At 45.5% G+C, this 12,749-nt stretch overlaps 1 protein-coding gene across 1 annotated transcript in view; it reads right to left on the bottom strand.

Moving 5' to 3' along the window:
• Nucleotides 1-12,749, bottom strand: part of LOC135056671 (alpha-2-macroglobulin-like) — a 331,440-nt gene that overhangs the window by 277,822 nt on the left and 40,869 nt on the right. The window contains exon 9 of the mRNA XM_063962121.1: nucleotides 1,591-1,705. Coding sequence (XP_063818191.1) covers nucleotides 1,591-1,705 — 115 coding nt within the window. The remainder of the gene's footprint in view (nucleotides 1-1,590; nucleotides 1,706-12,749) is intronic.

Below are 12,749 nucleotides of genomic sequence, written 5' to 3'. Positions count from 1 at the left end.
CGTGCACTTCCGGCATGACTAGGCGCGCGTCTCCGTCCGGGTGCGCGTGCCCATTCAGACGGAGATGCTCACAGGCGGGCGCACCTAGTCATTAGTTACAGACGGAGCCACGACTAGCGTGACTCCATCTGTGTGTGTGTGTGTGTGTGTGTGTGTATATGTGTGTATATATCTATCTATCTATAGTATATAGAGAAACGGGCGTCATTCCACGGTTTTGTACGAAATACAGACAGCTTCACAAGCTTTGCTATCAATGTTTCAGGTGTGTTACTTTTATTAGCACCTTTCCTTAGGATAAAACGCACCTGAAACTATAGCAAAGCTTGTGTAGCTGTCTTGCCGCCCATCTTCTCTATATACTGCATGGCTCCTTGATGGTTTGTGGGAAGGCACCTAGGTATTATGAAGTTATGTGGAGTGCCGGTCAAGTTGCATTGTGTGTATACACATATATAGGTAATGTAGGGCCGAATGTAATGAAGTCTGAATTGGCCGGAGGTGCAGGTTCCTGGCCAAACTTGAGGTTTTTTTAAAGCGGGAAACATTTATAAGGCAAAACCGTGCCTTGTAAATGATTGCCACTTTTAAAAAATATCTAAGGTTGGCTGGGAACCCACACCTCTGGCCAACTGAGATGTCATTACATCTGGCCCATAGCAGGCACTCCGGAACTGCATTAAAAATATTTGCCCTGGTGCCACCCCGGGTTAATCGAGCCCCATGTATAGCAATGTAGATCAGGTGGCATTCACAGGTCTTCATACAGAATGAATAAAGGACTTCCAAGCCAGTTCCAAGTTCAATTTTTCGGTGTTGCCACCGTTATGAAGAGCAACTGGCTTGGTAGCCCTTTATTCATTCCGTACAAAGACCCGTGATTTTCGAATGCATTTTTAGAATGCAGATTGCTCTATGTCTATGACTATTACAAAATATATTTGGTCTATCTGTCTGTCTGTCTGTCTGTCTGTCTGTCTGTCTGTCTGTCTGTCTGTCTGTCTGTCTATGTCTGTCTATCTACAATAGTTTAACGAACCCAGCATAGACTGAGTCACTTCAGTCTCCACCCCCGTGCTTGGCTCCTAACCCCTCTGGAAACCCCCTCCTGCAAATCCTGCGTTTGCCCCTGCATACAACTTTGCATAGACAAGTGGTTTGAATGCATGCAACTTTGCATACACCCCTCTGGCGAATAATTTTTTTTAAATCTTCACTTTGTAAATACAGTACTTTTTGTGCACTTGGAAACCTTTTGCACACCCCTTAGTATATTTGAGTTGTTCTGGTTTCCAACTATAGTATAAAATACTTCAGTCTTGATTCAAACCAATATATGTATAGTTAAGTCTACTTAATATTTTAATGGCCAAAGTCATAAAAAATCCAGTGCAATATGAGCCGATGGCCATCTGGTTGCATGAGGCCCATACTGATTTCATATTTGTAACAATTCAGACCTTCCTCCACTATTCTTCTAAGCCTTCATACTGTATATACATTCCTTTCATATTCTGTGACCTATTATTTTATTGGTGGATATTAAATATAAAAGTTGTGTGCTTTTAGTAAAAGTAATCATAAACTCACCTGTCCCTTCCTCTGTTATAGAGGCCGATCCTTTCAAGCTTTTATCCATATAAGTGCTTTTCAGTCTAAAGACCTCAGTCTTAATTTCTACGACATGACATCCTGATTTATCCAACTGAGGGTGAGAGATGTAGACAGTTTCAGGATCCTTTTACTGAGCCAATCACTGTGCATTTGTTTTCTTTCCAGTAAATTGGTGCAATAGCAAAAGACCATTAACTATTTGTGCTCCATTTGTGTTGAACATGTTACATATTTCAGAGACTTACACACAAAATTATACTGACCAATGAGCATTTCGGTATTTCACTACTTTATATACCATAAACAAAGGGTCTCTTTTACTCAAGTAGACTAGATTTCTTCCAGGTTGCTTGTTACTTCAGTTAGATAGGCCTTTGGAAAATCAGAGTGGCTGATAAATGGTTGGCCATATTTACGCAAAGGGCTCAATATAATTTCCCGGTGGACGGGATGCCGGCGGTCAGAATACAGACACCGGCATTCTTCTAGTTGTGATCTCAATAGGGGGGAGGTAAGACTGTTCCCACCTCTCTCTTATCCCCTAACCCATCCTTTCCACAGCCTAACCCTAATCTTCCCCCGTAGTGCCTGACTCTACCTTCCCCACGGTGGTGTCTAAACCTATCCCCCCCCCCGCCTGCAGCCTAACCCTAACCTCCCCCCTTAGTGCCTAACCCTAACCTCCCCCCAGTGGTGCATAACCCTAACCTCCCTCCCTGCAGCCTAAACCTAACCCTCCCCCTTAGTGCCTAAACCTAACCTCCCCCCCAGTGGTGCATAACCCTAACCTCCCTCCCTGCAGCTTAAACCTAACCCTCCCTCACGGCCCTAACCCTAACACACCCAGTATACTTACGGTCCGGATGCCAGCTGTTAGGATTCCAGCGTCGGTCTCCTGACCCTGTTGGGATTCCGGCATCAGCTTTCCAACAGCCAAGATACTGACAGCCAGCATCTTAACCGCATTCCTGTGCAAGGATGAATTATACAGGTCTGCATTTACACCTGTTGGGGTCAGGGACAGTTTAACAATGGGGCGGATGGAGCTACAGCTCCATGCCTCCACATAAAAATAGGCCCATCATGCTGGCAGCAGGGATGATAACCAGGTGTACAGCTGGCCAAACAATCAAATCATAAGTGTTAAAAAAATGTTTTGTAGTTTTCTCACAAAATTACCCAATTTTTCCTATATTTATGTATTTAGGGAGAAATTGGGGCACATAGTGTATAGGGTATACACGCCCACATGGTTCTGGCCACATTCACAAAGCACTGGTCACAGGTCCACTCCTTCTCAGTGTAGGCCCTTGAAGATTTTCAGCTCCAGCCCATGTAGCCCTTAACCCCTTCAGTGGCAAGTTTTTCATTTAAAAACACACCCTAGGGGGGGGGTGTTTTTAAATTGAAGTGGGAGATGGGGGAGGTGCAGTGGGGGCGACTGATGGGGCAGAGTGAGGATCGCCAGCCCCAGCGCTGATTCCTGGCTGCCTTGCAGTGCCCGGGAAACAGTATAAGGCATTTTACTGCTAAGCCCGCCCCCCGGCCAATAGGAGTCCAGGGGGCGGGCTAAACTCCATAACGGTGTATACTAATTCCCGGGCGCCATGCACGCTGTACGGATTTCCCTGGGATATCAGTCAGTAGTATGCCCGGAAATCTTCCGGAGTTGCCAGCGCTGTCATCGCTGTCATCGCTGTCATCGCTGGAAAGCCGGGAAGATTTCCGGGCAAACCACAGAAGCGGTTAATCCGGCCCTGGTTAGGATGAGGAAAAGCCACAGCCTCTGCATCACAGTAAAGCACTTGGCTCCCTTTTCACACCCATAAACCTCTTTGACTGGCCATCTCGCCAATGCTCAATCTTCTTTTACTTCCTAGGATCTAAAGTCTTGCACAACCACTGCATAACTAAATTAGGCAGTAACACTACAGTCATTGATCAAGGATACTGTACATCTAATGACCATTTTACAGTGTTACACAGCTGGGATCACACAAGTAGCATCTTTGTAGTGCAATCATGTGGAGATCAATGTATTCTGTAGAACCTACAGATGTGTCCTCTTACATCTTGCCTAAATACACCACGTACCGGGGGGTGGTCTTCTGTATGCCGAATGTCGGGATCCCGGCGCACAGTATACCGGCGCAGGAATCCCGACACCCAGCATACCGACAACTATTCTCCCTCGTGGGGGTCCACGACCCCCCTGGAGGGAGAATAAAATAGTGTGGCGCGCATAGCAAGGGGGTCCTTTGCGCTCGCCACGCTGTCGGTATGCCGGCGGTCGGGCTCCCGGCGCCGGTATGCTGGTCGCCGGGAGCCCGAGCGCCGGCATACCATACTACACCCCGTACCGGGAGATGCCTGTTGCGAGTGAGTTGACAAGACCCGTGCAACTCCATTAGCGTCTAGCATCTTTTTTTGCCGAAAATGCATCTTATTTTCACCGCTATGCTCGAAAAATTATATGCGGCATGCCTATATTCTGTGTGCGTCTGTGGCTGTAACTGCATACGAAATGGTAGGTTAGAATGTTTTCTAGGAAAACTCTATAACGTAGCATTTCATATGCAGATACAGCTGCGGTCGCACACAGAATGTAGGCATGCAGCATATCATAGTAATCAATATAAGCTGCCTGTGCGTCCTATTCACGTCGTTCAGCAAATAAGACATGTTTTAAAGAGTTGCACACAAAGACGTTCGGCGCTACAGAGTCACGCCATGGCATGGCGTGACTAGAAAGGCTGTTTAACATGCAGGTAGACTAGATGTTAGTGGACACATCTTTATACACATTCCATCCCTACACTGTCAAGCACCTTAGTACAGATGGAGACACACTAATTGTGGCTCCGTCTGTGCTGGAGCGCGCCCGAGTAGGCGCACCTATTGCAGAGTCTGGGCCACGCGAGCATCCGTGATGTGTCCCATTCACTGTGATGGGAGCGTCTCAGTGCACTCCCATAGCGGGGCTAGGTGCCAGATCGCCGGTAAATGCATGTTTGCGATGGAGCCGCCATAGATGAGCATGGCTTCATATGTATATCTACCACTTAAAGCTACAAAGGGAAAGCTAACATTTGATTAAATGGGCATTCTGAGCTTTTGTGCTGTATACCTGTACATATATACAGTGCTTAAAGTGGACATAGAGATTTGGTGGAACTCACCCCCCCACCAGGTGGCTGCCACACTCCTAGCCCCTCCCACCCAATAGATGTCACACTCCTAGCCCCTCCCCTTTAATTCTATTTATTGTTTTTGCATTTGCTGTTGGCCTGGGTAATTAGTACTTGCCGCCCCCCCCCCCCTTCCCCCCTTCTTTGATGCCCCTGTGCCAAAACACATTCAAATTTGTAGAGGTGCACTGTGCAAATTCATAAACATCACATCAAATACTTATACAACTTTAGAATCATCTCCTTCATTCAATAAAACTAGTGATGAGCGGGTTCGGTTCCTCGGGATCCGAACCCCCCCCGAACTTCACCCATTTTACACGGTTCCGAGGCAGCCTCAGATCTTCCCGCCTTGCTCGGTTAACCCGATCGCGCCCGAACGTCATCATCCCACTGTCGGATTCTCACGAGATTCGTATTCTATATAAGGAGCCGCGCGTCGCTGCCATTTTCACTCGAGCTTTGGAGATGAAAGCGAGAGTGAGTGGCTGCGTTCTCTCAGTTTCTGTGTTCAGTGTGCTGCAAATATCTGTGCTCAGTGTGCTGCAAATATCTGTGCTCAGTGTGCTGCAAATATCTGTGCTCAGTGTGCTTGCAAATATCTGCGCTCAGTGTGCTGAAAATATATACGTTCTCTGTCTGAAAAACGCTCCATATCTGTGCTGCATTGTAGTATATAGTAGGAGGACAGTGCAGAATTTTGCTGTGACCACCAGTATATATATATAGCAGTACGATACAATAGTCCATTGCTCTACCTATGTGTCTTCAAGTATACTATGCATCCATACCTGTGCTGCATTTTAGTTGTGCGCAGTATATAGTAGGAGGACAGTGCAGAATTTTGCTGACCACCAGTATATATATAGCAGTACGGTACAGAAGTCCACTGCTCTACCTCTGTGTCGTCAAGTATACTATGTGTCAAAGTCAGAAAAATATCACGCTGCACATTGCCATATATGCACCTCATGCGTGTGCCCGCTGCACGAGCATGAGCTCTCCCGTGCGTGCGTATACTCGCCTTTGCGTGCACCCGCAGGCGCATGATATGCGCATTTACGGTAGAGTTTGTGTGCGTCTAGCGGGCGACTCAATCGTAACATATTTTAGTCATATAATGTATTTTGTAGATTATGGTCCCATTGATAGAATCTGAAAGTTTAGTTAATGTAGCATGTTCAGGGACAAAGAGATCCCTCTTTGTTTGATACGAAGGGTCAGACAGGGGTTACACAGTGGTGTTTAGTATCCATCGGAAGATAATATAATTAGCAATATTCCGGTGTTGGTTTGAAGCGGATTACTCGCTCGTGCATATAGTTATGGACATAAGAAGTTTATGGACATTTACTATATTTGCACTTTATTACCCATGCGGCGGGAATCCTGAGTTTCCCTCCCACTTGAGCAGTTTGAAATAGTTACAGCCCACCTGTATGAACCAACCTATGACCTTTTGCTATAATGCGGAGACGAGTTCCTGTGTCCAAGGAACAATAAGAATGTAGGGACCATTGTACTGTACTGTGTGTAAGTGTATATAAAGACAAGCCGATCTGGGCCAGCTCTCTACTCTTTTCAACGGTTCTCATCACTGATAATCGGGAGCTGGATATCCAGAAAGGCGCTTGCGATTGTTCCCCTTGTGCGTAAGTTCTCTGCAACCATATTTATCTCCTAATTTGTTGTAAGCCATTCTCTCTCTCCTTCCCCTTTTAAATGTAAATGTGTCTTTATTGTATTTTAACGTGTAGTAGCTCGGTTAGGTATTTTATGTTAGTTTGGTAGTGTATAACTTGTATTGTGTATTCTTTTGCAATTGAACGTTCATTCTCTCCCTTAAAAGGTGTTAGACCCTTGGACCGGTATTTGAGTGTTTATTATATTGCTAGAGGGTTCTCTGAGCGTCACATACGCTCACTCAGCTTTTTAAACTAACAAGGTTACACTGTGTTGCATTTACACCTTATCACTGCACAAGGGTTTACAATATAAGTACATTGTTTATGATATTGTTACAAATGATATACTCTGTGAGCGTCAGCCCGCTTGTGATCTCCTCGTGGTCTCGAGCGTCCGCTACGCTAATAGCGTATCATTTCGTTAGTCGGCAGCCTATAGCGTGCTTGCCTTTACGCTTTAAGCCGTGAGCGAACGTGCCGCTCATGCGTCTCGTCCACGGCTAAGCGTCTGTTACGCTACGTGCGTACTCTTACGGTATTCCATACGCCAATTGCGTACTGTGTTCATTAACCTTTTAGCGTGTTTAATATAGGATATATTATAGGCTTTATCAATTGAGGGCTCGCCCGCTCTTCACATATCTGCACTAGGTAATTTCAGCATTATCGGTCAGCAAAAGGCGGGAGGTAATATTCCTCGTAGTGCTGACCAGATAATCGTCTGCTTCGCTTAGTAAGGAGTGCTGAAGGAATCCAGAACCGGAAGGTAGGAACAGTACGTCATTGTCTTTTAAAACCTGTTTAGTTTCTGTTTTGCGAACGTACGCATAAGCATACACACCTGTATTTCTGGTTTAGCATTATTTTCGTGCCTCATTCTCCTGATTGCCACATACTAGTGATAAAGTACTGAAACATTTGCTGTTATTAATAGTTAAAAGATAAAAAGTAATATTTAAGGGAATAATTGTAAAAGGCACGCACACAAACTCTACTTGTGTGGTGTTCAGTGAATGATTACTGTTAAAGATCATTCACATTGATAAACGTGTAGTGTGTTACTGTGGACGTACTTGGCCTGCATACACGTGTCCTTACAAGGGCAGGGCGTACGCAGCAAGGGTCGATGCACGAAGCGTATATTACGCAACGGAGCGTACGGATACGCCCACATCATACAAACCGCACGATAGTATTGTTTTAATAGGCGATAAGGAAGTAACGCGAAAATAACACAAATCTATCTCAAATCCAAAAGTTAAAAAGTTAAAAGAAAAAAAAAACTCTCTCTGTTGCAATTCTTCTGGGTTAGACTATTACTGAATGAAAGGAATTCTGTACAGAAATAAGAGTGTTCGAATGTAAGAGTGTGTATATATAAGATTTCTCTTTTATTACGGAAGTGGGAACCATAGGCCAGTAGAAAGAGGTACACCAGCGAGAGTGATAGCGTGGGGTGGCTTGGGAGGCGTCCCTTGTTAATCTCAACATATTTATGAGCAGTAGAGTCTGCTGTACATAACAGACCAGGAGGTCAAGGACCAGGAGGTTCAGGTACAGCAGACTAGAAGTAGAGAGCACAACCGAAGAGGGTTGGTGCGAGACCCATATAGGGCAACAAAGCTCATTGCTGAAGGAATTTGCAGCCGAAATTTTCGATTCCACTGATCGTTCCGCACATAAGATTAGTTGCTTGTGTGCAGATACGATTGTATCGCATGTGATTGTGTGCATTAGCGTGTCTTGAATTCAGAAGAACGCTACTTGCACATTGTTAACGTGATTTGTGTAATTTTTTTATTTTAAGGGAAGTAGCTTGATCACTCAGGGACATTCCAGCGACTGATACTTGCTGGGGAGGGTAAGACACTCCCACACGCCCAAGCAAGTAGACGTACTTAGGTGCCCTAGGTTGGGTACGGAACCTCTGGGAACTTTGGTCGCCGTATTGGCCAGCGTGGGCGGAATTAAGTGGGCGGACCTCGTTGCAAAACCCCCACCGCAGCCTTACCCCGAGCATCTTGGTTTTTGTAAGGGTTGCCGAAGACCCTGATTTGAAGTCAGAGGTAGTGAAAGCAGCACCTGCAGAGATGGGGGCCAGTTGTTCAGGTAAGGGGCGATCAACCCAGGTTCAGGTTGATTTGGTAAACCGACCAATCGGGTCGGCCAGGTATATCATGTGTGAGAAATATGGTCATCACACAGAAATGTTGTGCAATGAATGGGTAAGGATGACTGTGCATGACGGGGAAAAGTTTCCCCGGGTAGGTAGTTTTAACCCAGAAGTGTTACAGAATTTAAGGAGAAGAGTTTGCCTGATTAAATCTTCAAAAAGGCGTATTAGACATTATGATTATTTAACATTGTGGCAACAGGAAGGTGAAATACAAAGGGGGTTGGCGCAAGCCACTGGATCTAACCCTATCAGGAAACTGATAGCCACTGCACCCCCACCACCATTCATACCTGGAGAGAAATTGGTTGCAGAGAATGGCACTCAGGGATATGTTAAATGTGTAGAAGTTAAAGATAATGTAACCAAAGTAATTAATGCTAACACTAATCCGTGCAAGTTGTACCCTGTTTTGAACTTTCCCCAGGATTGTGACCAAGAGGATGAGCCCACAACAATATCAGCACTCTCCCTAGCAGCCACCATATCAGAAACGGCAGTAGGCACGACCCAACCCGTAAGATTAGCATCAAAGGCCCCTAGCGGAGGGACAGGTGAGGTCGTATCGACTGGTAAGTACGGCACCATACACTATGCTGAAACCATTTTACCAAATATTGTAGAATCTACACAGACTGATGTTGTTGGACTTAATCCCGTTAGGGTAATAGCAGTGCCAAATGGGAAAACTGATACTTCAGGAGCAACTCCTATCAGGAACATCGCCATGCACTGTCCCTTTTCCCGAACGGAATTAAGGTCATTGATGTCTGAATTCCCTGATCCTAGAAAAGACTTAGCTGCATGTCAAAAGTATATTAGAGAGCTAGGAAATTCTGCAGAGCCAAATAACAAAGATTGGAGGACAGTTTTGAGGGCATGTTTACCCCCCAATGTTGATTCTTTAAAGTTTATCCATGATTGCAAGTTAGATGAGGAAGTACCACTAACAGACGAATATACTCAGGATAATGTAAAGAGAATCAACTTACAGTTAGGAGTATATTTTCCTGCTGTAGTAAAGTGGAATAAAAAATTTTCAATAAAACAAAAAGAAGGTGAATCCACACCAGAGTATTTTCACTGGGCTCTGCAGGATATGGCTAGGTACACTGGTATAGATGACATTAAAACTAATGTACACCACAGGGAAGTAGCTGTTTCAGTATTAATGGACGGTCTAAAAGAGGTTTTAAGGAATAGAATACAAACCACTAGGCCTGATTGGAGAGGTATGTCGGTGGATGCATTGGGAGAGGCTGCTGTTGGGCATGATCGGAATATCATCAGACACAGGGAGTCACAGAGTGATAAGTTAATGGCTGTGAGCATACAGGCCCTCACTACTCGGCCACCTCAGCCCAGAACTGTGACCCCCTGTGGGTAAGTCAACAGGTATAAAATGTTATAGTTGTCACAGAGAGGGACACATGTCACGTGATTGTAAAGCAAGACAAATGCAAAATTCATATCAATCCCCTAGACAACGACCTGATACGAGACATTGGGATCAAGGACCGAGGGGGCGGAGCTATGAGCCACATGCAGGGGAAACAAAAAGGTACCCCCCAAGAAGAGACTGGCAAATCTCTGATAGTTCCCATCTACCCCCACCACAAGTAATTGCTGCCAGCGCGAATCAGGGAGGTCACCATACCCAATAGGGGTGTGGCCACACCTGTAATCTGCAGCCAGTGAAATTGATTGCAAGTCTTGGAAGTGAACCCGAGATCACAATTGATGTAGCTGGTAAATCATTAAATTTCCTTGTAGATACGGGGGGCGGCCAAATCAGTGATAAATTCGACAGTGGGCATGAGAACCACTGGTAAGACAATTCCAGCAATGGGAGTAACGGGAGTAGTACAGCACTACCCTGTTAGCAAACCAGCAGAGATTACAATAGGGCCTTTGCATACCAAGCATTCCTTTTTGCTGGCTGCATCGGCACCAACTAATCTCCTGGGAAGAGATCTATTGTGTAAAATGGGGTGCGTCATTTATTATACTCCTGAAGGTGTATTCTTAGACATACCTGAGAATCACGCTCAGGAAGTACGAGACATGCTAGACTCCCCATCAAAATTAATGTCACATACCATTATGATAAATAGGAGTCCATCCCAGGTAGAAGAAATGACACCCCAAATACCAGAGTCACTTTGGACTAAAGATGGACAAGACACTGGATTAATGGCAAACGTAGCTCCAGTAGTTGTGCAAGTAAAAGATGGTAGGATAGCTCCAAAAATCCCACAATACCCTCTGAAGCCAGAGGTGGAGTTAGGAGTATACCCCGTAATAGAGCGCTTGCTACAACAGGGCATTCTGGTAAGAACATCCAGCACTGCTAATAGTCCCATCTTCCCTGTGAAAAAGAGTGGGGGGAGGGGTTACAGGCTAGTGCAGGATCTAAGGGGGATTAACAAAATAGTTGAGTCAGTTCCCCGTAGTGCCAAATCCAGCTGTCATCCTTATGCAAATCCCTCCCACTGCGAAATTTTTCACTGTTATTGACCTCTGCTCCGCCTTCTTCTCGGTACCTCTGCACCCTGACAGCCAATATTTGTTTGCATTCACATACAGAGGAGTCCAATACACATGGACTCGATTACCACAAGGTTTCATAGACAGTCCAAGTATATTTTCACAGGCTTTGCATGATTGTTTACAGTCTTTCCAACCAGAGAGTGGATCAATATTGATACAGTATGTGGACGATTTACTACTGTGTTCAGATTCACTGGAAGCGTCCCTGAAAGATACGAAACAGCTCCTGTTTCATCTTTCAGACACAGGACACAAGGTTTCCAAAGACAAGTTGCAATTATGCCAGACTAAAGTAAAATATTTGGGACACTGTCTGACACAAGGACTGAGACACCTGACCGCTGATAGAATTCAAGCAATTCGAGACATGACTCTGCCACAAACCCAGCAACAGATCAGAACGTTTTTAGGAATGTGTGGGTATTGCCGTAACTGGATCCCAGGTTTTTCCATTCTAGCATTACCTTTGCAGGAGATGGTCTCATCAAACAAACCTGATCGGATTTCGCATACAGACGAATCCGAGATGGCATTTGAGAGACTTAAACAGTGCCTAATGCAGGCACCGGCATTAGGTATGCCTGACTATGGGAAACCCTTTGAGCTGTACGGAACAGAAAGTGCTGGTTGCGCGGCAGGCGTCCTAACCCAAAAGCACGGTGATGCCAGCAGGCCGGTAGCATACTACAGCGCTCAGCTAGATACGGTAGCGCGATCCCTCCCCACATGCTTGCAAAGTGTTGCTGCGATAGCATTGCTAGTAACGAAAAGCGAAGATGTAGTGCTAGGACACAACCTCACAATCCATACACCACATGCAGTGTCAGCCTTGCTAAATTCGGCTCAAACTAGACACGTCTCATCAGCACGGTTTACAAGATGGGAATTGGCATTAATGGCCCCCGTAAACATCACCATAAAGAGATGCAGTGCATTAAATCCTGCAACGTATCTCCCAGGTGTGCATGGACAGGCACAAAGGGTGGAGGATGAGAGTAATAGTGAAGGAGGATTTAAGACAGGGGATGACACGCATGATTGTATGGAATATTTGACCCAAAATTTCACGGCAAGGCCTGACATCAGTGACAACCCACTGGAAGATGTAGATCTTACTTTCTACACTGACGGTAGTTGTCACAGACAGACGGACTCGGGAGACTTGTGTACTGGATACGCAGTCGTAGATGACCAAGGCACCATAGAAGCAGAACCACTAGGCCCACCTCACTCAGCCCAGGTTGCTGAACTGGTTGCCCTAACCAGAGCATGTGAATTGGCTAAGGGCAAGTCAGCCAATATCTACACCGATTCTCGATACGCCTTCGGGGTAGTCCATGATTTCGGAGCCCTATGGCGCCTCAGAAATTTCATGACGGCAGCTGGTACACCGGTAGTGCATGCAGCTCACATCAAAAGGCTTCTAACAGCGATACAGGAACCCGACAGAGTGGCTGTTATCAAGTGTAAAGCACATACATATAGCCAAGACCCGGTATCACTTGGTAACAGCCAAGCAGACGAAGCTGCTAAGTTAGC

Source organism: Pseudophryne corroboree, chromosome 3 (assembly GCF_028390025.1).
Source record: "Pseudophryne corroboree isolate aPseCor3 chromosome 3, aPseCor3.hap2, whole genome shotgun sequence".
In the NCBI taxonomy this organism is placed as follows: domain Eukaryota; kingdom Metazoa; phylum Chordata; class Amphibia; order Anura; family Myobatrachidae; genus Pseudophryne; species Pseudophryne corroboree.
Note: the sequence above shows the minus strand (reverse complement) of the source record. Positions and strands in the feature narration are given on the sequence as shown.